The sequence below is a fragment of the Physeter macrocephalus genome, chromosome 4 (genome assembly GCF_002837175.3).
Source record: "Physeter macrocephalus isolate SW-GA chromosome 4, ASM283717v5, whole genome shotgun sequence".
In the NCBI taxonomy this organism is placed as follows: domain Eukaryota; kingdom Metazoa; phylum Chordata; class Mammalia; order Artiodactyla; family Physeteridae; genus Physeter; species Physeter macrocephalus.
In genome coordinates, this window is record NC_041217.1 from 27,442,154 (window position 1) to 27,469,214 (window position 27,061).

At 40.4% G+C, this 27,061-nt stretch overlaps 2 protein-coding genes across 3 annotated transcripts in view; one reads left to right on the top strand and one right to left on the bottom strand.

Moving 5' to 3' along the window:
* Positions 1–8,521, bottom strand: part of COLGALT2 (collagen beta(1-O)galactosyltransferase 2) — a 131,633-nt gene extending 123,112 nt beyond the window's left edge. Inside the window, exon 1 of the mRNA XM_024133893.1 lies at positions 8,259–8,521. Coding sequence (XP_023989661.1) covers positions 8,259–8,521 — 263 coding nt within the window. The remainder of the gene's footprint in view (positions 1–8,258) is intronic.
* A 12,958-nt stretch (positions 8,522–21,479) lies between these two features.
* Positions 21,480–27,061, top strand: part of LOC102988927 (tRNA-splicing endonuclease subunit Sen15) — a 41,202-nt gene continuing 35,620 nt past the window's right edge. The window contains exons 1-4 of one of the 2 annotated variants that reach the window (XM_028488432.2): positions 21,480–21,646; positions 23,846–23,927; positions 24,209–24,344; positions 25,978–26,107. In XM_028488432.2, the coding sequence (XP_028344233.1) occupies positions 21,524–21,646; positions 23,846–23,927; positions 24,209–24,344; positions 25,978–26,047 (411 nt within the window). In that variant the 5' untranslated portion in view covers positions 21,480–21,523 and the 3' untranslated portion in view covers positions 26,048–26,107. Of the gene's footprint in view, positions 21,647–23,845; positions 23,928–24,208; positions 24,345–25,977; positions 26,108–27,061 lie in introns of those variants that run through there. The other variant, XM_007116749.4, reaches the window with a different exon arrangement.

The window sequence follows — 27,061 nt, forward strand, 5'->3', positions numbered from 1 at the left end:
TCTAAGGGGTGTTGAAACATTAATCAAAAATTCTGGGGCAAAGAGGATTACTTTGCACTATGTCTGCAGAGGAACATGATCTCATCAGCTAAACCAATTAAGTCACGGACAGGTTTCAGCTTGCTGAACTTGACAAACAACTAAATAATAACAATTACTGCCTCGATTAAATGAAGTGTGTTATGATATCATAAATTCAGCCTTGGTAGGATGTCATGAGGCTATTACGGGAAGTCGAAGTCTGAAATGATTTCTGTCCAGTGCTCCTAGAGAGGAAAAGAAATGCCCCGCAGCCAAATCTAAGGTTTAATTCATACAAGAGACTTGGCTAATGTCATCCACCACAAATGCTGCGTTTTCACGGCTCTGGACAGCAGCAAGTTCCAGTGAATTCATTACAGCCACTCTATTTATATTCTGCATGGCTTTTCAATTACTACCTATAACGAGACGGTTTTCACCTTTATGAACATTAACGCATAGCTTTCCAACCATAGGAATGGAGAGCCGAGGGAAAAGTAATACAATCCTGATCGTTTTACTACTAGGTCACTCACTGGCAGCTTGCCAAGCCTGCTGGTTCTAGAAAGCAGTTACTACTTGAGTTCTAGGGCTCCTGAGGAGCCTGAGCAGGGAGCAAGGGTCACCACCCAAATGCCTACAGGGGCCAGACAGCAGGGACCAATCGCAAGTGCACAGAGGGTGGGCTTGATGGGGACCTGACTGTCTGGACAAAGTCTGGGGGACAGCAGCTACTAGGCTAACCATTTGTTGCTGTGGACAAATGCAGGCCTGGTGGGGCAGGTGCTGCTCATCCTGGCATGTTCAGTTTGTGAAAAGTTATCTAGTTATACATTTATGATAGATGCACTTTTTGGATGTGTGTTATGCTTCATAAAAAAGTGGGTTTTTTGGGCTTCCCTGGTGGCGCAGTGGTTGCGAGTCCGCCTGCCGATGCAGGGCACACGGGTTCGTGCCCCGGTCCGGGAGGATCCCACATGCCACGGAGCGGCTGGGCCCGTGAGCCATGGCCGCTGGGCCTGCGCGTCCGGAGCCTGTGCTCCGCAACGGGAGAGGCCACAACAGTGAGAGGCTCGCGTACCGCAAAAAAAAAAAAAAGTTTTTTTTTAATGGGCTAAGGGCCACATTTCTGGGGGCCAGAGACAAAAGAACAAGAGAACAAGATGGGTATAATCAGGGAGGATTCAGAGTAACTACCTGGGACAGGTGTTGTGTGAAGCTGGCTTTCACGGTGCCAGCCAGGACATAGGTACAGGTGGGATGGCAGAGTTTAGAAAACCTGGGATAGAGAGATTGACTTAAAAACATCACATTTGTGCCGAAGAGGATATATCAAACACTTCTATTAGGTCGGCCAAAAAGTTTGTTCGGTTTTAAGTAAAAATAAAACACTCATTTTCACCAAGAACTTTATTGAGCAACGTATTCATTAACCAAATGTACTTTTTGGCCAACCGACATTTGGGTTAACACTTAAAAGGATATATATATATGCACAGAAAGTTTCTAGATGATAACACAAGAAACTGTTACCAATGGTTGCCTCTGGCAGGTGGTATGGAGTGGGAGGGAGATTAACTTTATTGTATTCCCATGCACACTCTTTGAAGTTTTATTATGGGAGAGTATTATTTTTTCAATTTAAAAAAGAAAACATCAGGAAAGAAAATGCTTAAAATAATTAAATTACTATAAGCCTACAAGGACTCTAAGGGATTTAGCAGCAATTTTTGATATGCTAACAATGTAAAGGCAATTAAATGAACAGATCACTCCTTTGAGAATAAAAACGTCAAAACGTATACAATACACACATTTTGTAATTCCTGATGAATAATAGCTATGATTTAAACACATATAGTGAAACCTCTTCATAATATGGTAACTGGGGAATAGAACTAAGAACCAAACTACAGGCGAATCATTTTCTCTCAAACTCTAACTCGAATGTATATTGTTATGTTATTTGAAGAAATGTGCAGAAATGAGCCTTATAATAGTCCTACTATAGTCCCTATATGAGCCTTATAATGGTCCTACTATAGTATGCCTTAGACCTGAAGACAGTGCCACACCGTGCTAGGACCCATGAGGACATTTAAGTGTTGGAAAAAGGACCGAGGCACAACCAACAGCCTTTCAGGTTACAAAGCTTTCATTGTTCGTTCCTACGACCACCGAGACAGTCAAGGGAGAGGGCCATGGGAAGCATGCTTACGTACCTGGAGTCATAAGCATGCACCATGCACTAGCTGTAGAATCACCTGGAGAAAGGAGTTGAAGACAAGTACATAAAACCAAACCCTGCTTAGAATAACTGGTATGCTCCTTTAACCATGAGCTATATTCCTTATCAAATACTCAACATTAAAACAGCCATATAGGGTTTAAAATCTAGAAATCTGTTCTCTCACTCCGACATTTATTCATTATGTAATATGCTGTGGGAACATCCCTTAACTGCCCTATGCTTTAGTTTCCCCACCTATGGAAGTCAATTAATAAAATAGATCCAGGACAATTTAGGCGTCCATTCTAACTCGCAAGTGATTTGTCTAAACTAGAGCAAGAGGATAGGTGACCTCAGTTTTTACCCAAAGGAAATATATAATTCTGAGGTCCAATTGTGTTTTGAAATTGCACAGTGGAGGGAGGATTGATAGTTGTCTCTGACTATTTGGAAGAAAGTTGAGTTTATGTGTCAACCAAATCCAAGACCACTAATTAACAAGGCTGAAAAACTGACCCCGTCTTACCAAAATGCTGCAGCCACCATGCATATGAATAATGCGGCCTTATTCGTTTGTCACTAACAATACGTGATAAATTTCTTTCTGTTCCTATATAGCTGTGATCATAGCAAGTGACCTGCATATTTAAGTGCAACCCACATATTTAGTCTCCTTCTGTTCCTGTGAAATCTACCAACACAAAACAGAGTTTAGTAACTAGAAAGTGCCTAAGTGACAAAATCATCAAGACAGTGGAAGGGAACCACTGAGTCCCTTGTGTCATTCAAGCAGAAGGAACCATTCTTCTCTGAAAGAAAACACTGGCACTCTTATCTTCCTAAGGTGGGTCAACTGACAGAAGCAAAAACTAGAACTAATTGGTCTTTTCTTGATCTTAAACAGCGTCTGTACTCAGTCTGCGACGTTAGCTGCCTGAGTCACATCCTGGCTCCACCGTGCACTAGCCTTGTGACCTCAGACAAGTTATTTAACGTCTCTGTGCCTCAGTTTCCTCCTGTGTAAAGTGAAGAGCGTAATGACACTTCTCACCTAGGGTTGCTCTCAGGAGTAAATCAGTTATCATACCAAAGTGTTTAGAACAGCCCCTCCATGAATGTTAGTTTCCATTATGCTGATAACTTTTGGTTGGAAGGAAGAAAATAAACAGAGCTTCTTTTGAACATATTTTCTTTCTTAAAATTTTCATTTGCAAAGAGAAAGGTAATGGAGATGAGACAAAAAGGAAAAAATGTATAGGAAATAGCAACTATTATCTATTTAGTAGCATGTGTGTAAAAGACATTGTAATACTTTATCTCATTTGCTTGTTATAATAACTCTTTGAGGTAGGTGTTATTATTAGTCATCTCCAGATGAGGCAGCTCAGCTTAGAGCTTCATGATGTGCCCATGATTACACAGGAGATTTGAGCCCTAGTCTATCTGACTGTAAGCTGCATACTCTGCCCTCCGTACTAAACTACCACGCTGGGAAAAATAAGGAGAAGGAGGGGATAAGGTGAGAGAAATAAACTAATGGAGAGAAGCAGACCAAAGTACCATATACATTTTCAGCCATGAGCTGCAACTTCTGCCTAGAGGGAAAACATAAACACTTAATGTCAAGATTGTAATGATAAAATGTGACATCATTCTCACCACTGATGAAAACTAGCATTACTAGTAGCTTGGAACATTTTGTAAACACACTTATATTAGTGTATCAAGTTAAACATTCACCAAAATGCTACTGGTTGGGCATTAAAATGTAGAGATAAATCCAAGCTAATCCCCAAACACCCCACAAAGTTGTATGTAAAATGTCAGGGTCAGTACCCCAGAACAAGTAGAAGTTCATCGTTGTTAATGCTTAGGCCAACAGAAACATCTCTTTATTTCAAAGCCATATGATGGTTTTCAATTTAGCATACATATTACTTTTCAAAACTCTACCAAATGAAATGCCCAAATTGTTCTGTAATTACATGATAGTTACCGCCTCGTGACTGCACAGACTCTGTGAATCCCTGTCTTCCCACACAGAACAGCAGGCTCTCCAAAAGACAAACTTAATGTATCTTTTGGGTCAAATGTTTTTCCTTGTGCCCGGCTCCATTTTCCATCATCATGTTACTTGCCACTGCCCCCCTTAATCATAGGCTTGGGAAGGGGGATGAGGTCAGCCTTCCCTCCACTGCTAAGGCCACGATTCATGGCTCCACTGAATTAAAGAGGACCCGCTCAAGCGCACTGCCGCATGTTACAGTGCCAACCTGTCCCCTTCATCTCAGCACAGCAGTGATCCCCATTAACCCAGTGCCGGTTTTAATTACAACACAAGGATTATCTCAGTTCCTTATCACAGAACTGTGATATCTGAAGGAAAACAATTAGTTTGGTGGGGTTTTGAGATCAGATAGGTAAATGTGACAAGTTTTCCTTTTTGCCGGTACAAAGTATCTCTAAAATATAAACTTTCCTTAGTTCAACTGAATCCAAATAAACTTGATACTGAGATAACTGCACTCATCCTCTGAAAAAGTTTTCAGGTCAGTTTGTTGGTACTCAGTGCAGATCTGGTCCAGAACTTCAGGTGAGGGGGAAAAAAAAATCACATCACTGGGAAATCTGAATGTGATCATTGAACCAGGGTCTCAATTACACATACAGGAAAGAAGTCTCATCAGATGCTCCTCCAGCCATTGTTAGAAGTAAGCAGATGAATGAGAAGAGAGAGTCTGCACAGAGTTACTAAAATAAGATGAAATGGAAGCTGGCAGCCCAGTCTCTATACTCAACATGGTTCTGTTTTATGAAGTTCTGGCCATTTTTGACACTGACCATTTTTGACCTCAGCATGTGCTGGCCTTGCAGAGTGGAGACTAGCCAGTTTGGCATCTCAGAATGTTGAGGAGAGCTTGGGACTGAGAGACTATAGTAAGTCATTGACAGAAGCCCCTCAAAACTGCAGCATCCTAAACTGAGGTACTACCTCTCCTGGAGGGTTATAACCCATCACCTTCCCTGCAAATACTCCTCTAGCACTAGTCATGATGTCAGCAGCTCCAGGGTACAGTGCAATGAGTTTGGAGATTTGCAAAACTTAGACCTGCCACTCACTTTATCTCCCCTGATAGGAAGCTCTGGTTAATGTTCCAGTACCTTTTTATTTTCCATGCTTCTCCCTCTTTCTGGAACCCTCCTTCCTTCCCAGGTTTTTGTGGATTCCTATTTGTCCTTCAAAACTGAGTTCAAACTAAGTGTCAACTCTCCTCAAAAAAACTTTCATGACCACACAACTGCCCCCTGATTTATATAGAAGTCTTTTGTCACTCTCTCAAATGCTATAAATGCCATTCAGATCACCTTACACTGCCTAGTCTAAAAAAAAAAAAAAGCCATATTTATCTGTGAGGAGCCACATCTTATTCAACCTTTTCCAGCCTGAACCTGTCATAGTGCCTGATTCTCACAAAAGAAGGTCATTACTTGCACAACCTCTCTGTGCCTCAGTTTTCTCATCTGTAGAAGGGTATAATAATAAGACATAACTGATAGGGTTATTGTGAAGAGGAAAACAGAAAGTGAATGTAGAGTGCTTAGAAGAACTGTGAGCTCTTATTATTAAATATTTGTAAAATTAACAAGTAAATATAATCTTCAGTAAGTTAGTTACTTTAGACACAATATCTTCTAGGAAATGGAGATAATCTTGTTTCTTTATAGGATGGTAGTTAAGATCAAATGAGATGACTAGTTGATGAAAGTACTTTGAAAGCTGTAAAGGACTATTTAAAAACTGGCATTTTATTATTATTACCTAATAAATTATATAAGATTTCTAAGCCAGAACTCAAAGAAGAGTCTTTAGTGGCTGGTTAATGCAGGGGTTGCCCAAGGCCTTACCCAAGCCTTGGGCTTCTTCCTTTACTTTCCAACACAGACCATAAAGGTACAGTCACATGGACCATGAATAAGGGTAAAGGAAAAGAGATTCCTAAGGTCTAAGCAGAATTGAGAATACTACCCATCTAAACAGAACACCAGCATCCACAGAATCTGGAACATCCAGGGAACTCAGGATGTACAATCATTGCTGAGTGATTCTGATCATATCACAAAATCTATGAAATTCAAGAGCTGGAAAGGATTTTTGAAATCACTTGTTCCTATTCCCTTATTTTACTGATGAGAAAACTGAGGTCTATGGATCCCAAGCAACTGGCCCAAAACTACATGTCAAGCTAGTGACAAAACAACTCAAGTCTCCTTCTTTATAGCTTTATATACATTTTGCTTATACTGTATCATGTTCCCTTTATCCTTTCTGGGGTGGTCTTTAGAAACAAACCTGGGTTCAAATTCCAGTTTAACCATTTATTAATTCTCTGACTAAGTTATTGAACTGATCCAAGCCTCAATTTCTTCATTTGTAAAATAAGGATGATAGTATCTTTTAAAAGTTTACTATACGATAAAAGGGGTAATGTCTGTACATCAGGTAGCAAAACCTGTGCCTGGTTCTCACTTCCCCCCTCACTAATTTCCTATAGCAACCATTGTGATGTTCTTTAAAACTAAACAATGCATAAAGACCAAGACTATATTGTAAAGCATCTCTTTTGAAGAAAGCACCTAAGAACTGACATTTGTGAAATTTTCTTTTGGTATTGAAATGGTTAAAAAAAAATCTTTCTGGTTTAAAATCTGACTGCACCAACGTTCCTACTTTCCACATAACATGCCCTTCTCCGTGGCAGCCGTCACGTATAACAGGGTATATAGTAAAGCAGTGTATAGCACAGTGCTGCACTATATCTCATGTTTGCTTTCTCACCTCTGCACCTTTCCCACCAGGTACCATTAGGCTGCCAGTTCCAGCTACTGCTTTATCCTTCCTTTTCCCTTTCTGCCCAACCGTGGCTTTAAGGATGTCTTGCCTGTGGACAGCTCCCTTTATCAACACAAGACAGAAATTGCTCCAGAGTGACATGGGCTCTGTCTTCCTCAAGAGACCAGAGGCCTCTTGTCCATGTACCTGGCAGCCTATCTCCCCTGGCCAGTGTCCACCTCCTCCTCCACAGGCCCCTTAGCGGCTCACCTGGCCACCAACTTCTCACCCTCTGATACCTGCTTTTATAAAAAGATGTGGAGACAGGACCAAGTGGGAAAGCTGAAGTGGGCAGCCACCTCCGCAGCAAGCACAGGGCCTAGGCCCGGGTCTCTATACTAAGCGCAACAAAACTTAGCTGTTTGCCTTCCCGGGGCGGCTCGGTCCCCAGGACGCCGGCACCCCAAGGCCCCCCGCCCGGTTTGCATCTGCGACGGGAATGGGTCCCGGGAGGATGCAGGGACGGGACAGCCTGGAGCGCTCAGAGGAGACAGGACCCACGGTGGTGGGTGGTGACGTAGTTAGGAAGACACAGCTGGCCCCAACTAGCCTCAAACTCTGGCTCCCGATCCCTTCTCCCCTTCCTCCCCACACCCAGGGAGAACCTTGAGCCACTCTTCCAGCCTCTGAGTTGGGAGCAGGCACCGGGAAGCCAGGACAGAGCACTCCAGCCACTCCGGAGGGCCCCCCTCCCCGGCCCCCAGCCGCAGTTACGGTCCATGTCGCGTCCGGAGGAGTAGGCGGCAACAGGCAACCTTATTCCCTCCCTCCGGGGCGAGGGATATGAGGTGGGGAAAAAGGAATCCTCGCGAGTGTTAAGGGGGGAGAAGGCAGCACTCCTGCGGGGTCTCCCCAGTCCTGTCCGGGAGAGGGACAAGGTCCCCCCGCTCCACACTGTCCCCACGCGAGCTCGGGGCGGGCTGCTTCTCCCGGTTAGCGGCCGGCGCGCACGCAGCCGCGCGCGTCCTCCCCCACCCCGACCGCCGATCCGCCCCGGACCCACGCCAGCGGTGAGGGGTGTGCGCACCTCGTCTCCGCGTGCCCCGCGCGGCCCCCTCTCCCCTCAGCGACACTTCGGGCGCCGCCCCCGCCGCCGGCCCGGCGCAGCCAGCTCACCAGATGGCCATCCTGCTCTTGGGGTAGTCCAGCCGCTCCAGGCAGCCGAGGAAGTGAGGCAGCGTGTGCGCAGCGTTACGCGCGAGGACGGCCACCATCACCGTGGGTCTCTGCAGGGGCGACTCGGGGAATACTACCGCCTCCCCTTCGTCGTCTTCGGAGTCCGGCTCGGCAGCGAAGCGCGCCCGGCAGCCGCCGCGGAGCAGAGCCCACGAGAGGAGTAGCAGCGCCCAGGCCAGGGGGGCGGCGGGGCTTGCGGCCATGTTCAGGGCCGTGGCGGGCGGCTGGACCACCGGCCGTGGATGCCCGAGGCCGGCGGCGAGGGGCGGAGGGGAGGCGGCTGGCGCGCGCGCACTGGCAAGACCTCGGCAGCCCGGGACCCTCCCGCCGCCGCCGCCGCCGCCGCCGCCGCCGGCCCCGCTGCACTGCCCAGGCCCTGCCGCGGGAGCCCGGAGTACCTGCCGCCGCCGGCGCTCGTCTGGGACTCAGGCTCGCAGACAGTCGTGTCGGTGCGGCTGTTTGTGCCGAGTCCCGCGGAAAGTTCCTCTAGTCCAGGCTCAGCTTGTACAGCTGAGGTCTGTGGCTTCCCCCAGAGCCGTGAGGTGTGGCCGTGTCTGCCAATGGGCGTGTGAATGCGTGTGTGTGTGTGTGTGTGTGTGTGTGCGCGCGCGCGAGCGTGTGTACATAACGGTACGACTCCAAGAAAATTTATTCTGCTTTTACAAACCGCAGTCTAAAGTCCTTCACAGTGATGCAATGTATCCAGTTTTTCATAATGCACTTATTGACTAAATGGGTAGAGCTCTAAAATGGAAAGTCACCTAATGATTCACTACTATGATAAACAGTTTTTTAACTTCCACAAAGGCAGAATGCTTGCATTTCCTCACACTCAAGTGCTCTTTAAATTCATTCTTGACTGAGTAGACCCCCAATAAGATCAAGTTGGAAGACCTGGAGAATTTTAGAGCCAGATGGAACCCTTGAAATGAAAGAAAGCCCCTTGGGGGCCAGGTCCTCTACCTGCCAACTCAGGGTCCTGAGCCTCCTGACAGGGTGGCATGTTAAGGAGGAGATTCACTTAGATGGTTTTCTTTCTCCTTAATGACCCAAACTGACAAAGAGTCACAAAGAGAGGGAAAATCTGTACATGCTGGAGGAGAAGTATAAGGAAGAAGGAAGGAAGAGGGAAGGTAAATTAGCAGGTAAAGTGAAATTGCTAGGATACACTATCGAAGGATATTTAATCTTGAACATAATGGAGGAAAGCTAGTAAAGAAATCTGGAGTTCTTTCTCTGTGGAATTGTGTAGACTTTATCTGTGTGCAGGTTGGATTGATGACCTCCAATCCCAGCTTGCCTGACACGGTCTTTTTACTAGTTGTATCCAAACTTCTCCGCAACTATTAGACACCTTCTTCACTCTCCTTCCACCCCCTCCCTTCCTCAAAAGAATATCACCTCCTTTACTGAACTCCCTAAATGCCCCTGTCTCTAATTAATATTCCTACCAATGCACTGCTTACTTGCAGGTGCCTATTCATGACAGAGCTTCTGATCCCATCCTCTCCCTTCTAGTCCAGGACTTTTCTCCATTTATCTCCACTCTACTGAACCTTCAACTTGTCCCTTTCCGTCAGCTCTTTTCCCTCAAGCTAAAATCTCAATCAGGGGACGGCCCTGGTGGCACAGTGGTTAAGAATCTGCCTGCCAATGCAGGGGACACGGGTTCGAGCCCTGGTCCAGGAAGATCTCACATGCCGCGGAGCAACTAAGCCCATGCACCACAACTACTGAGCCTGTGTGCCTAGAGCCTGTGCCCCGCAACAAGAGAAGCCACTGCAGTGAGAAGCCTGTGCACGGCAACGAAGAGTAGCCCCTGCTTGCCACAACTAGAAAAAGCCTGCGTGCAGCAATGAGGACCCAACACAACAATCAATCAATCAATCAGTCAGTCAATAAAAAGAAAAGAAAGAAAAAGAAAAAAAAAGAAATTAAAAAAAAACTCAGTCATCTTCTATCCTTAAAGAATTAAAAAACAAAAAATCTTGGCTCTCTTTCTAGAAATCCCCTCTCTTGGCCAAGCCCCTTTAAAAGAGAGCTCTACACTTGCTTTCTCCACTTCTTCATTTTCCATCTCTCCTACCATGGTGCATGTGGTTTCCCACTTTTTTACTGAGGTTGTTCTGGCAAAGCCATAGATGACCTCAGTATTAGAAGATTCAGTGAACTATCTTCAGTTCTCACCTTCCTGGATTTGTTGTGTCATCTCTCCTCCTTGGTCTCCTCTGAGTCTACTTGGGTGCAAGCCCCTTCACCGTGTACTACTCTTCTAGCCCTACATGTTCTCCCAGGGTGATTGCAGCCTCCGAGTCTCTGTCTCCTGCTCCAACGTCTTAGCTAACATTCATACTTTTATGTTTAATGGCCTACAGACATTTCCTTCTGCTCCATCCTCCTTCAGGAATTGCCCTCACTCTCAGTTTTGTAGGGCAGGCTGAGAATTAAACACCTGTCAGAGGTGCCATGACGGGAATGTACGCCAGCCACATTGGAGGCACAGACGAAGGCACAGCCACTTATGCAGGGGACATGTTGCTGGAGGGGCTATTCGAAAGGTTCCATGGAGACCATCTCCATGTTGTTCTGTCTTCCTTCTTTCCCTTTCTTGGCCTGTTTCCCTCATCTTTCAAGACTAAGAATCCCCACTCCTCAGCAAAACTTGGTTTAATGCCCTGCATTTACAAATGCAGGGCATTAAAGCTAGGGAACCATGTTTCTGTCTTATTTCACTTCTGTTACCAAAGCTTATCCAAATCCATGTTTTTTTGAAAAATGAAATGAGGCACCAAAACTACACTGGTGCTGCGCCCTGTATGACCTCTAATGACATTTTAATGAAATCAGCTGTGCAGAGTTCTAAAATAATTACGGCCTGGTCTATAGATAAAATCAAGTTTCACAGCCATGCACCTTGAAAAACACCTATTTAAAACTTTTAGTCAATTTAGAGTGTTCATTTAGTCACTGAGGATATTGAGGGCATGATAGGGTAGGTAACAGTGGATCATTTTAAAGATGGGGGTTGAGGGGTGGGGAGCGAGGAAGGGGAAGCTCCGGGAAAGTTGAGTCCTCATCTTACTAACAGATTTATGCCACAAGTTCTTTAGAAATCAGTGATGCAAGTCTTGGATGATTTTCTTTCCTCATAGAATCAATGTTATAAAACAGTTAATTTGTAAAAACTAATTTAAAAATAAAAGCTAACTATGCTTCAAAATATTCATCACTTATAATGCCCTTTCCATGGAAAACTTGTTGAATTGAAAGCCACACGCATCTCCTTGTCTCTGCTGCTAACAGACTGTCCCCCATAGTTCTTGCATGCATGTTAGAAGTAAGCACTTTTGCTCACCTCCCCTCTCCACACTGTGCCAGCCCAGGGAACTTCCCTCTTAGTTTTTCCCCAGGGACAACAAAACCTCTTTGACTCTCATTCTCAGCACAGCTGTGGCAGGGGCAGGCCCTCTGAGGTGGACAGAGGGCTTCTTGCAGGAAAGAGTCTTGAGGTGTCTGTGGCTCCAGCAGCCAAGAAGAGGAGGAAATAAATGACTTTGGGGCAGAAGTAACACACTAGAAAGAGCAATGGATGCTTAGAGTTGGAGCTAAATTTTTGTCTCACATGTGTCACTTATTATATGTGTGACTTTGGAGACTTGACCTCTCTGGACATCAGTTTCTTCCTATGTAAAACATTTTTAAATGCTTGCCTTATTTGTTCATTCCACAAACATTTATGAAATTACTAAGTGTCAATCATTTGGGTGCTGAGTGTTTGAATCCTTCTTCTCTAGAGAAAGGGGCAGAAGGTGTCCTGCCCTGGTGTCCTGCTGGGCCAGCGTTGGAGAAGGGAGTCTCTTGGATGAATCAACAGGGATAGTTTTTCCTGCACTGAAATACCTTTTTTTTTTTTTTTTTTTTTTTTTTACTATTTGGATCTTTTATTCCCTTTTCTTAACCAGCCTAAAATCCTACAATGTAAACATTCATCTGAATTGACAATGATGCCAATTTCAACACAAAAACACTTGAGAGAAGAATTTTAGGCAATAGTTTCTGTCATTCCTACATTTGTGTGAATTAAATCAGAGTTCGTAATCTCAGTACCTAAACTGAGGTGCACTATAAGAAACTTTGATGAAGGGAACAGAACGGGATCCTCATTTGGAGCACGAAGCCCTTTGATGACAAAGCAAATCCTGTGGATTTCTGATATGTGGGCTTGAGGCCTCCAAGTCCAAGAGGGGGAAAGGATATGGGAGGGTAGAGGGAGAAAAAGAGCCGTGACCGAGGTGGATAGGGCTAAAATTAAACTGTCCCACTTTCAAAGTTTTGTCTAAGCTCTGGCCTGCATCCAAGAACGATATAATAGTCACCATAGGAGAATGTTTTTCAATTCCAAACACATTTACACAAATTTAAAATACATGCCTTTATCTCATTTGAAAAGACTAGATATGTTTCTTAAATTGTATTCACTTATTTGTTTCAGGGTTTCCTCACTGCCTGCTGTGTCAAGGCACAGGTGCTGGAAATGCATGGATAATTAAGATACATCCAGTGAACGAATAAATGTAATAAAGTGGTATACGTCTTATGGTGGAAAAGGAAGGGAGTGAAGGTGGTTAGGAAATGCCTCATTAAAGAAATGCCTTTGAACTAAGTATTGAAAAATGAAGAGCATGTTTTAGGAAAATGACAGTGGGCAGAGGGTAGGGAGAGGTTGGAATTTCATGCAGATGGAAATATAAAAGCAAAAGAATGAGAGAACACAGCACATGAGAAATCACAATGAGTACAGCATGACTGGAGGGTAGGATAGGAAGTGGGAAGAGAGAAATCTGGAATATTACATGATTTTTATATAATTATCATATATAGACAATCATTTCTAGAAAAGCCAAAAATTCAGTTAAAAATGGGAAAAAATGAGCTAAATAGCTGATGTATAGTTGGCCTACATAGTGCTTTCAAATGTTCATCTGTTTTTAAAGATATTGAATGGTCACAGTCACATGGCAGTTGCAGGTTTCAGGTGATTAAAGTCTCAAAACCAAAATTTTAGTTTAAATATACAAATTTTCAAACTCAGTAATTTTGAATTTACATGGTTAAATATCTTATTTTAAACAGATAAAAACCATTCTATTTTCAACATATAAAAACATCTTATGAACATATAAAAGCATTTAGTTCTTCATTTTATTATCTAAAACAATAGTTCCCAATACTTTTTAGAATGAAGACCCTTTTTTGAATATAAAGAAAAAGAAGATAATACCTGGCACATGACAGTAGTTGTATTTTTGGTAACCACCAAAAGTACCTAATGGCACGATCTGCTCTGGCCTCAGCCACTGTGTGCAAGGAGTCTCTTGGACTATCCTGCATAGGCCATAGGGACTTTTTGACACTGCCCTTTCTCTGGGATGAGATGGGATTGATGGACATTTGCTGGTGTTCTTGGGTGTATTTTAGTTTTCTGAATGTTCTCCTTACTGATTTACAAAAACAGCCTGTTAATTAATTATGGCCTGGCAAAGAGAGTGGAATTTCCCCTGATCTCAGCAGGTTCTAAAACATATTAACAGAATTAACACAACATTTTAAAACAACTATACTTCAATAAAAAAATACTAACAGAATGTATATTTTATTAATCATAACTGCATGTATAAAATATGAAAACAGTAATTCATATGTATGAGATGTAGTGCAGATTTAATTAGTATGTAGATAAAGCTTGTTGCAGAAGTAGATTCCACAGTGGAGTAGATTACACAGTCTTTGCAAAACTCTATTATCTGCTGGGGTAACTAATAAATGAATTCAGTAAAGTTGCAGGATATAAAATCAATATGCAAAAATCAGTTGCCATTTTATACACTAACCACAAACTATCTGAAAAAGAAATAAAGAAAATAATCTAATTTACAGCAGCATCAAAAACAATAAAAAATTTAGAAATAAATTTAACCAAGAAAGTAAAAGATCTGTAAACTATAAGACATTAATGAAACTGAAGAAGAGACAAATAAATGGAACTATAAATCTTTATGGATTAAAAGACTTAATATTGTTAAAATGTCCATACTACTCAAAGCCATCTATAGATTCCATGCAATCGCTATCAAGTTTCCAATGGCATTTTTTATAGAAATAGAAAAAACAATCATAAAATTCATATGAAACCATAAAAGACCTTGAATAACCAAAGCAATCTTGAGAAAGAACAAAGCTGGCGGCATCATACTTCCTGATTTCAAACTATATTACAAAGCTATAGTAGTCAAACAGTGAGGTACTGGCATAAAAACAGACACATAGACCAATAGAGCAGAATTTAGAGACCAGAAATATGCCAATTAACATTTGACAAGGGAGCCACAAATACTCACTGGGGAAAAGGATATTCTCTTCAATAAATGGTATTGGGAAAACTAAATAGTATTCACATGCAAAAGAATGAACTTGGACCCTTATCTTAGACCACTTGAAAAATTAACTCAAAATGGACTTAAATGTAAGACCCCAAAATGTAAAACTTCTACAAGAGAACATAGGGGAAAAGCTCCTTGACATTTATCTTGGCAATGATTTTTTTGGATATGACACCAAAAGCACAGGCAACAAAATGAAAAATAAACAAGTGGGACTACATCAAACTAAAAAGCCTCTACACAACAAAAGAAATGATCAACAAGATGGAAAGGCAACCTACAGGATGGAGAAAATATTTGCAAACCATGTATCTGATAAGGGGTTAATACCCAAAATAAATAAGCAATTCATGCAATGCAATAGCAAAAAAACACAGACAACAAACAAAAAACCCAACCACCAACACCAACAACAAATAACCCTATTAAAAATGGGCAAAAACCCTGAATAGATATTTTACCAAAGAAGATATACAATGGCCAACAGGTACATGAAAAGGTGCTCAACATCAGTAATCATCAGCGAAATGCAAATCAAAACCACACTGACATATCACCTCACATCTATTAGAATGACTATTATCAAAGAGACCAGAGATAAGTGCTGGCAAGGATGTGGAGAAAAGGGAACACTTGTACACTGTTGGTGGGAATAAAAATTGGTACAGTCACTACAGAAAACAGCATGGACGTTTCTCAAACAATTTAAAATAGAACTACCATATGATCCGGCAATTTCTATATGTGTATGTGTGTGTGTGTGTATGATGTTATATATATCAGTCATAAAAAAGAAGGAAATCCTTCTATTTGTGACAACATGGATGAAACTTGAGGGCATTATACTAAGTGAAATAAATCAGATAGAAAAAAAGGTTAATACTGTATGATCTCTTCTATATGGAATCTGAAAACCCAAACTCATAGAACAAAGAGTAGATTGGTGGCTGCTGGGGCAGGGGATGGGGGAAATGGGTGAAGGTGGTCAAAAGGTACAATCATCCAAAGAAAGAAAAAAGGTACAATCTTCCAAAGGCAATCTATAGATTCAATGTAATCCCTATTAAAATACCAATGGCATTTTTCACAGAACTAGAACACATAATTTTAGAATTTGTATGGAAACACAAAAGGCCCTAACAATAGCCAAAACAATCTTGAGAAAGAAAACCAGAGCTGGAGGTATCACACTCCCTGACTTCAAGCTATACTACAAAGCTACAGTAATCAAAACAGTATGGTACTGGCACAAAAAAAGATGCATAGAGAGCCCAGAAATAACCCCAAGCACCTATGGTCAATTTAACCTACAACAACGGAGGCAAGAATACACAATGGAGAAAATACAGTCTCTTCAATAAGTGATGCTGGGAAAACTGGACAGCTACATGTAAAAGAATGAAATTAGAACATTTTCTAATTCCCCATTGGATATTCTTGCCTCTTTTGTTGTAGATTAAATTGACCATAGGTGTGTGGGTTTATTTCTTTTTTGTTGTTGTTTATTTATTTCTGGATATGTTGCCTAAGGCAAAGGAAACAAAAGCAAAAATAAACAAATGGACCTGATTAAACTTAAAAGCTTTTGCATAGCAAAGGAAACCACTGACAAAGTGAGAAGACAACCTGCTGAATGGGAGAAAATATTTGCAAATGATATGACCAATAAGGGGTTAAAATCCAAAATATATAAACAGCTCATACAGCTTAATATAAAAGAAAAAACCGACCTGATTAAAAACTGGGCAGAAGACCTGAATAGACATCTTTCCAAAAAAGACCTACAAATGTCCAATAGGCACACGAAAAGATGCTCAACATCGCTAATTACCAGAGAAGTGTAAATCAAAACCACAATGAGATATCATCTTACACCTGTCAGTATGGCTATCAAAAAGTCTACAAATTACAAATATTGGCAAGGATGTGGAGAAAAGGAAACCCTAGTACACTGTTGGTGGGAATGTAAATTGGTGCAGCCACTGTGGAAAACAGTATGGAGTTTTCTCAAAAAACTAAAAATAGAACTACCATATAATGGGACAATCTCACTCCTGGATATATATCTGAAGAAAAAAAACCACTAATTCAAAAAGGTACATTCGCCCCAATGTTCATAGCAACATAATTTACAATAGCCAAGATATGGAAGCAACCTAAGCATCCATTAACAGATGAATGGATAAAGAAGATGTGGCATATATATACAATGGAATATTACTCAGCCATATAAAAGAATAAAATTTTGCCATTTTCAACAACATGGATGGACCTAGAGGGTATTATGCTTAGTGAAATAAACCAGACAGAGAAAGATGAATACTATATGTTATCACTTATATTTGGAATCTAAAAAATAAAACCAACAAATGAATATAACAAAACAGAAACAGACTCACAGATATAGAGAACAAAGTAGTGGTTGTCAGTGGGGAGAGGGAAGGGGGTAGGGGTACGATAGGGGTATGAGATTTAGAGATACAAACTACTATGCATGAAATAAATAAGCACAAGGACATATTGTACAGCACAGGGAAATATAGCCATTATTTTATAATAATTTTAAATGGAGTATAATGTATAAAAATATTGAATCACTATGTTGTACATCTGAAACTAATGCAAAATTGTAAATCAAGCTATACCTCAATTTAAAAAGAGTGAAAAAAAAAGAAGAAATCAGATTTTGTTTATGGTACAATTAGGGATCCAATTTCTTTTTATACATACATATATATGTATATGTATATGAATATACGTGTATATATTATGTATACATATATGTATTCATTGCCTCAACTCTGCATTGCATGTGCAATGTCATCTCTGTCCATATTTGTATGACTCTCTACTTGATTCTGTTGGTTTATCTACCCCTGTAGAAATATCACATACTCTTAATTACAGACCTTTATAAGTTCCCTCAGTTTGTTCATCAGAAAGGTCTTGGTTATTTTTGGCCCTTTATGCCCACATTTCAGAATCAGTTTATCAAGTATTAGAAAATCCCTGTTGGGACTGTGATTGAAATTTACAGTTTATACAATTTATAGATGAGTATCGTAAAGATGCCAATTCCCCCCAAACTGACCAATAAATGTTATTGAAGCTCATTAGAGAAGACCTAAATTAATGGACAGATATACTTCTCTAATGAGCTTCAATAACATTTATAATGTTCTCCATAAAGGGTTTGCTCATTTTTATTCTAGGTACCTTATTTTTGTTGGTTTTTTTCCCAAATGTAAGCAGTATTTTAAAAAATTAAATATACTATATTCTGATTTTTTAAATGGGGAATTTAGATTGCATTCTTAAATTTATGAGAAATTGGAGAGAACATATTTTGATTATTCTGAATTCTTTTCTGTATGTATGAGATTCTTCACACATGCTCATGAATATGAATAGTAAAATATCATAGCATTCTAAATATTTTACTAAAAGTATAAACATCTCACCTATTCTCCTGGAAACACAGAGAATGGGGAATTGTATGCTTTGTGTACAAAAGAAGGAACGAGATATATATGAACACTCTTACAATCAATGAAGTAAAAGCTGATCCACAATGCTAGCCTACATTTTTCAGCTTGAGATCATTGTCTTATACAATACTGTGTCAAACCTTTTTCTTTTTAACACACTAAACATTCATACCACAATTCAAAGTTCATTTTTCCTCTGGAGACTCTAACTGAATTAAAGTCTCTGCCTAAACATTACAGACTTTTTTGTAGGAATAAAATGGTCTGGCTCAGATATCAACATGGGAAATCAGTAGAGCAAGTGCCAGATTACACTGAATTTGATTTCACCCAGTATACTCGGGGAATTTTACTTGTTACTTATCTAGCTTTTTTCCTAACCACTTTGGTTCTCTGATATAGTGAACCACTGAAGCATTTATAAAAGGAGAAATTCTTCAGTCTATCAGAAGCTGAAACTCTAACCTGGCCTTGGTGGATTTTACTCTAGATTGTCACAACAGACATTTTGACTATACTTTAAACACTAGGTTAAGTGTTCCTAAATATTTTGTTTTCTTTCTTAACCATTCCCAATCACTAAGACTTATTTATGTTTCCATTGTTTAATACAAAAGGCAAAAGACATTTTATTTTCATTCTTCAACTCTTTATAATAGACGATGACATCAAAAGTCAGAAGCATTTAATATTTATGCTTAAATATACCATGCTTTTTCTAAACAATAGAACTTCATCTATTTGCCAAAGGATAGCATTAGCCTGTTGCTTTTTTTTTTTTTTCAGTTTATGGTTCTTTCTGTATACTTTTGGGATTCCCTTACCTCCCTGCCCCATACACTTTTTTTTTTTTCTGAAGTTGAAAATCTTCCCTTGAAGATGTCTGAGCTTTGTTCACATAGTACCTAATTCCACTGGATCTCCTTACTGATTTATAAAATTTCCCCTTTCCCCTCACATGAGGAAGAGAACACTCTTAAATGCTTCTATAAGTACCATCACCTGAACTGATTGGGATCTTTAGAGGTGAGAGAGAAAGATCTACTTACCTCTCATTACTTGAATTAGTGTCAGTGCTCAGTGCTTCAAGGAGCCTCTACTAATTTCAGTGTCATTTGCTTCTTTAGGGCTTAGCAGCTGCTTGTAGAGGCAAAGGTTAATGACTTCATTCAAATGTAATACATTCTAGGGCAACTTATGAATCTTCAGGCACTTCTCCTTATATGTAATGCAGTTTTAAAAATGCATTCAAGCTTTTTATCTGGTTTTAAACAGTTTGACTTCAGCATGGACTTCATTGTGTTTATTTTACTTGGTATTCATTTAGCATTTTGTACCTGCAAATTTCTTTCATCAAATGTGGGGAATTTTTAATTTCTTGCATTTTTTTCTGTCCCATTCTATTTCTTTTCTCTTTCTGGTATTTCATTTACATGTATGTTGGATTGACTGGTATCATGTGGCAGGTCTCTGAGGCTCTGTTTATTTTTTAAAAATCATTTTTCTCTTTGTTGTTCACCTTGGATGATTTCTTGGATGACTGCTCTACCTTCAATTTCATTTAATTTTTTTCCTCTGTAATTTCCATTTGGCTGTTAAATCCAACCAGTGAATTTTTTTTTTATTTCTGAAACTTTAATTTTTAGGTCCAGAATTTCCCTGTGATTCTTTTTTCTTTTTCTCTGATGAGATTTTTTTTTTTGTCTCCTGAGAGTTTCATTCACTGAAAATATGTTTTGTTTTACTTCATTGAAGAGAGTTATAATAGTTACTTTAAAATCTTTATCTGTCAGTTTCAACATCTGATTCATCTCAGGGTCAGATTCTACAAAATGTGATCCACTTTCTTGATTTTCATTTGTCAGTAGTTTTGAATCATATCCTGGACTTTATGAATAATAAGTTGTGGAGGTTCTGGATTCTATCGCTTTTCTATGATGAGTGTTATTTCCTTTGCATTAGCAGGTGATTTTCTCGGCTAAATTTGAACTATAAACTCTGTTTCTTTGAGGATAACCCTAGTCTCAGTTCAGATCTTTTGTTTTTAACAGAACTGCTGTAATTCTGTTTCAGGTGGTTCAGGATCTGTCAGAGATGTGAGCAGAGTTAGGGGATCCTCCCTCTGGCTCCTGCCCTTTGGGGATTTCTTAATTTCTTCAGCATTCAAAGTTTCCTGGCTTCACTTTTTTGGTTCTCCAGAAAAGAAAAACTGGGAGTTTTCCCACATGCACCCCTGCTGCCAAAGAGCCTGCCTCCTGGACCGCACTTAGCTCCAAGCTAAACTCCAAGGAAAGGGCAACTTTCGTTTATGGTTCCTCATCTGCCTTTCTCCAAGCAAGCTTGCCCTCCCCACCAGAGTCACGCTTCTGTTCGCATTCCAGGGCATTCTGGTAGTTGCTTTTTGTATTATGTCCAATTTTTCTAGATGTATTCGGCTGGGGGTTAGTCCAGTAGGGTCTTAGTCTGTCATATTTGGAAGCAGAAGTTCTATCTCTGCCTGGTACTTTGACTCTTGAGAGTCACTTCTTGCCTTGGTTAATGCAATACCTCCTAACCAGTCCCTGCTTCCACCCTTGACCCCTAAGGTCTATTCTCAACACTTCAGGAAGAGGATACTGTGAAAACATAAAAGCAACTTCTAGCATCCCCCCATTTCACTTTAGGGATTTAGGTAAATGCTTAAAATGTCCTACTTGCCTGATTGAAACTCCTCGGCCTTGACTTCCCAGTCACATGCTTATGCTATGCTGGTTTGCATCCTACTTTTCTGACCGCTCGTGTTTACTTTCAACAACTCGTGTTTACTCTTGCTCCTCTAATCCTGAAAGGTCGGTCCACCCTAAAAATACGGTCCTTGGCAGTCTGGTCTTTCTCCTTTCCACTTTCTTCTCTGGAGATCTCATCCACTTCTACACTTTAAGCTTACATGTCAGGGCAAAGAAGCCTTAAGTCTCCCCCACTTTCTCAGCAGAGCTGCAAACAGCGCTGACGTAAGGAGAATGAAGGGCTTCTGGACTCGGGGTATTCTTGAACATTTTTCTCCCTAGCATCTGCCCAGATCTGAATAAGCGCAGACCGAAAGGGGAGTGCGTTTGCCCAGGTTCTAGCTATGTTTGTCTGAAGGTGGGGCTGACAGAACTGTCCTCCCAGCATCTGAGCTCTCCCGCGCCGGCGCAGCGGACGACTGGGAAGCGGAACCCAAACGCACGCGTCTCTGCTTCTGGCCGGGCGCGGAGAGCGCAGCGCGGTGCACCACGGGCGCACCGCACGGCAGGGCATGGAGGAGAGCGGCGAGTCCCAGCCGACCGCGGGCTGCAGCGATGTGCGCCCGAGCAGCGATCGCGGCGGCGGCGCCCCCTCATGGGCCCCCGAGGACGCCTGGATGGGCACGCACCCTAAGGTCAGGAGGCGCGAGAGGAGCAGGGCGCCGGTCCAGGCCTCTACCCCAGGAGGAACCCACGGGCCGTGCTCCCCTTTGGGCCCTTGACTCCCAACCGCATTGGATCGCCGTTTACGCGCGAACCTCACCGAAGGGGATCCTTTATGCTCACTGCCCGCTGCAGGCAACCTTGTTTTTGTTTGTTTAAATGAGTTGAACTCTTGTTCTGACACCGCCCCCTTCCCCCTCCCTCAGACCATTCTTAGCTGGAGGGAACAACATTGAATACATCGCCCCTCAGGCCACATAGTAACCACTCCACTAATCTGAGTTTTGCTGTCTAGGGCTCGTTCTGGGGATGGTCTCATTTAATACTCACAGTAACCAAGCAAAACAGTTTGTGGGCCGTGGATAAGATGTAGTAGTCTACAATGATTAAGGTTTAGGCACAATCCTCTTTTGCCTCTGCTTGGCAAATTCCTGCCTTGTACCAGTCATGGCCCAAACAATGAATGGACAGTGAATGGATATAAGGGTTTTTGGAGGAATATCAGGGACTAGATACTTTGGTCTAGTAACTTTAGTAGACTTGCAGTCTTATGCTGGAGAGCAATATTTCATAGATAATAATCTAAAAACAGTCCAGAAAAGGAACACTTTGAAGATCTTTTCATCTTCTCTTGCTTGATTTTTATCCTCCTGCTCTGATCCCCTTATTTCCCCTCAAGGTGAGAAAAACAAACACTAGAATGGAGATGTTATTCAGTGCCAAAAAAGAACCAAAACATGGAGAGAGATCATGGTGGTTAGGAACATGAACTCAAAGTTAGACTGCCTGGGTTTGAATCCTGGTTCTGTCACCAGCTTTGTGATTTTTTTTTTTTTTTTGGTGCAAGTTGTTTTATCTCATTGTTCCTCAGTTTTCTCATCTGTAAAATGGGGATAAGAATAGTACTAACCTTATAGGGTTGTTACAGGATTAAATCAGTTAATATTGGTAAAGCACTTGACAAATAGTAAACACTACCTCAGTGTTTAGTAAGTGGAACAACAGTAACAAATTTTAAAAACTTCTTCTAGATTTGATGTTACTATTTATATGGGTTGTTTGATTTTTCAGTTCTGCATTTGTATTATTCAGTTTGAAAATAACTTAGGTCGATCCAGTAACGCAATATCAGATTTATCATCCTCAAACACCATTTTGATTATATTATTCCCATGCTTAGAGAATTTCCTTATGGGTAAAATTCAAACTATTAGCTTGGCCATCAAGACCTTGCCACCTGGTCCCCAATTGCCTTTTCAGTGTCATTTTCAAACACGTTTAAGGTTTGAGGAGGACAGTTAATAACACCCCTCTTTTCCTGTACCTGTGCACACTTAGGAGGATGCCGATGGGGAAGTGTGACTTCAGATCTGCACCCAGGCAGGTCTGCTGACGCCTCACTTCTGCATTGTCCCTGCTTCCCCACCTAGTCACTGACAGCTCGAATACCTCAGGCTTCTCTTGCAGGGGCAGGCCCCTGAAGAATGTTTGCTCAGTGCTGACCAACAAGTCTGAAAGCAGCAGCAGTTTGCTTGGTCCTTTAAAAATCAATTAAATACTCCCTACTCTTGAGTGAGCAGGGGTGGGGAGAGAGGCCAGGAGTGGTCTTCTTGCAGACTTTCTCCACAGGCAAATAAGAGACCAGGGAAATAGAGGCTCCCACTAACATGCGCCAACAAAAGTTCTATTAAAAAATGTCTCTACTCCTGGCAGATAGGTTTCTTCATAGGCCGTTAATACGTGTTGCTTATTCCCACCTTTGTGTGATTACTCACACTGTTACTCTACCTCCTCTATTTATTCAAATCATACACAACAAGTCCTTCAGGGCCCAATTTGCATCCCACCTCTGCCAGGAAACATTCACCAACCAAGCCACCTGAGTGGAGCTCCTTTGACCTGTTGTGTCATGTTTTTTTATTCCACTCACTTGGTTTTTAGTCACTTACTGTCATGTAGTTTTATTTACCTACAATTGCAGGTGTGTGTGTGTTTACCCTAACAATCCATACGTTTTTTAGAGATAGGGATCAGGGCTTAATTGCCATGTAACTCCCACTATACCTATAAGAGAGTCTTATATATTATCTATTTAATGAATAGTTGTTGTTTGAAAGAAAATATTAAGAGATTCTTCCTTCTCTATTTGACAATTACATTTTGATTTTCAGTATTTAGAAATGATGGAATTAGATATAGGAGATGCCACCCAAGTTTATATAGCATTCTTGGTTTACCTGGACCTCATGGAGAGTAAGTATTTGTTTTATTATTGTTTTGTTATTAGGGCGGTGGTGGGGGGATAAGGAGTTGGGTTGGCATATAGCGTTTATGCATTTGCTATTAATTTTGTCACTGTTGTGATTACTTTATTCCTTTACATTGGGAATTACTGGGTAACAGAAAATACTAGAATGATAAGGAGACATAGCTTTATAAGTGATATTTGCTCAGCTGAGGATTAGGTAGGTATTTGGAATTTTTATCTTTTATTTTTGATAAACATTATTGTCCATTCAATGATGCACTTTCAGGTAAAAGTTGGCATGAAGTAAACTGTGTGGGATTACCAGACCTCCAGCTCATCTGCCTTCTTGGTACTGAGATAGAAGGAGAAGGGTTACAGACTGTGGTACCTACACCCGTCAGTGCTTCCCTCAGCCATAACAGGTGGGCAGGTGATTTTGATCTTTGTTTAACAGGTTAGTCCCTTTCCTGAATAAAGCACTAGGAATCATTAAATTAGAGGTAGTAATATATATATATATATATATATATATATATATATATATATATAGTATTTGTATACATTTTGTAAAATTTTATCTTCCACTTTTTTAGTTAACTCCAGGTCACAGCAATGTACACTTACATACAGATACAAACAGAGCATTTGTCATTTACACTTTTCCTTTGAAAATAAAATATCTTAATATTCTGTCTCATATTGATATATCATAGATGCTTCAACAAGTTGGTTTTAATTAATGACAGAGATTCTGTAGAGACAGACATTGGAAAGTTTTGAAACAAGGAATGTGGTTAAAAACAATCTTGATTTTTCCCTCTCACAATGTTTCTGCCACATATTGTTAACATTTTCAGATAATCTGCTTTCGATGACTGTAAAAATTTGGAGGTTTTGTTCCTTTCCTCTCAAAGCATTTGTAGAGGTAGTAATATATTATAAAAGGAATTTGGGGTACAGGGATCATTGCTTTACTCTTGGTTATTTGAGGAATAAGTTAAATATGAGTATTTAACAAGTATTCATTTACTGTAAAGTATTACGGTGTTTTTCATGTTCATTGGGAATTGTTTCATTTTAGATCTTTTTAGCTTTATAAAAAGGCATGTAATCGTTTGAGGCTCACTTTATGTACTTAATGTCATACTGCTAACATTGATCTATTGTGTATTTTGGAGGTGGGAGGCTGCCATATAGCATTCCATCGTGTGGTTGTACCACAGTTTTCACACCTACTCTCTTAATGATGGAGTGTTGCTAATGTTCAACTTCAGGGGGTAATTTCAAACTGTTTTCCAAAGTGGTTGCCTCAATTTACTTTCCCCTGCAATGTAAGCAAGATCTTTGGAAGCTGTGTGGTCTCTTACATTTAGTATTCTCAGACTTTTACATTTTTATCAGTTGAATGGCTTATCTCATTGTGGTCTTAATTTGCAGTTCTCTGATATTGAACATTTATTTATATATTTAATATTTCCTCTCTTGAGAAATGTATTTTCATATCCTTTGCCTACTGGATTGCTTATAGTTTTCTCATTGACTTCTAGGAGTTCTTTATATATTCTTGATAATAATCCTTTTGGTTGTGTTTCTGAGCTTTAAAATCTGTCTTTCAGGTATCTTTTGATGAATACAGTTCTTAATTTGAATATAATCCTATTTATCCATTTTTAATAATCATTATCTTTGTATCTAATTTAAGAACGATTTCCTGTCTAAAGGTCTAAAAGAAGTTCACCTATATTTTCCTAAGAGTTTTAAAGTTTGCTTTGTTTAATGGTATGAGAGGAAGGCTAGGAACCCTATTTTCATTTGGATAACCATTTTTCTCCACCTCCGTTTACAGAATATTCCCTCCTTTCCTTATTGTCTGACATATCATCTCTGTCATTTTCCAAAGCTCCCTCTATGCATTGATTTGTTTCTGGGCTCTCTTTATATTCCATTAGTCAATATATTTACCTTTGTGCCAATACCACATTTTCCTAATTGGTAGCTTCATAAGAAGTCCTGGTATCTGGTTAACAAGTCTCCCTTTTTGCTTTTCTTCTTTAGAAGCTGTGGCAGGCAGCCTCTAAGATGGCTTCTTATAATCCGGCCTTCTGATGGTCACACTCTTGTGTAATTCCCTTCCATGGAGTGTGGTCTGGAGTTAGTGACTTGCTTTCAATAAATAAAATTTGGCAAAAATGATGGGATGTTACTTCTAATATTAGATTATAAAAGACTATGGTTATTTGGGGTCTTTTGTGTTTCCATACAAATTTGAAAATTTTTTGTTCTAGTTCTGTGAAAAATGCCATTGGTAATTTGATAAGGATTGCACTGAATCTGTAGATTGCCTTGGGTAGTATCATTTTAACAATATCAATTCTTCCAATCCAAGAACACAGTATATCATTCCTTCTGTTTGTGTCATCTTCGAATTCTTCCATCAGCATCTTACAGTTTTCAGAATACAGGTCCTCCTGACTTCAGACTATACTACAAAGCTACAGTAATCAAAACAGTATGGTAGTGGCACAAAAACAGCTACATAGATCAGTGCAACAGGATAGAAAGCCCAGAAATAAATCTACACACTTATGATCAATTAATCTACCACAAAGGAGGCAAGAATATACAATGGAGAAAAGACAGCCTCTTCAATAAGCAGTGCTGGGGAAACTGGACAGCTATGTATAAAAGAATGAAATTAGAACATTCTCTAATACCATATACAACAATAAACTCAAAATGGATTAAAGACCTAAATGTGAGCCTGGATACTATAAAACTCCTAGAGGAAAACATAGGCAGGACACTCTTTGACATAAATCTCAGCATTCTTTTCTTTGATCCATCTCATAGAGTAATGGAAACAAAAGCAAAAATAAGCAAATGTGACCTAATTAAACTTACAAGCTTTTGCACAGCAAAGGAAACCATAAACAAAACAAAAAGAAAACTTATGAAATGGGAGAAAATATCTGCAAACATTGCGACCAACAAGGGCTTAATTCCCATAATATACAAACAGCTCATACAGCTCAATATCCAAAAAACATACAACCCAATCAAAAAATGGGCAGAAGATCTAAATAGATATTTCTCCAAAGAAGACATACAGATGGCCAATAGACACATGAAAAGATGCTCA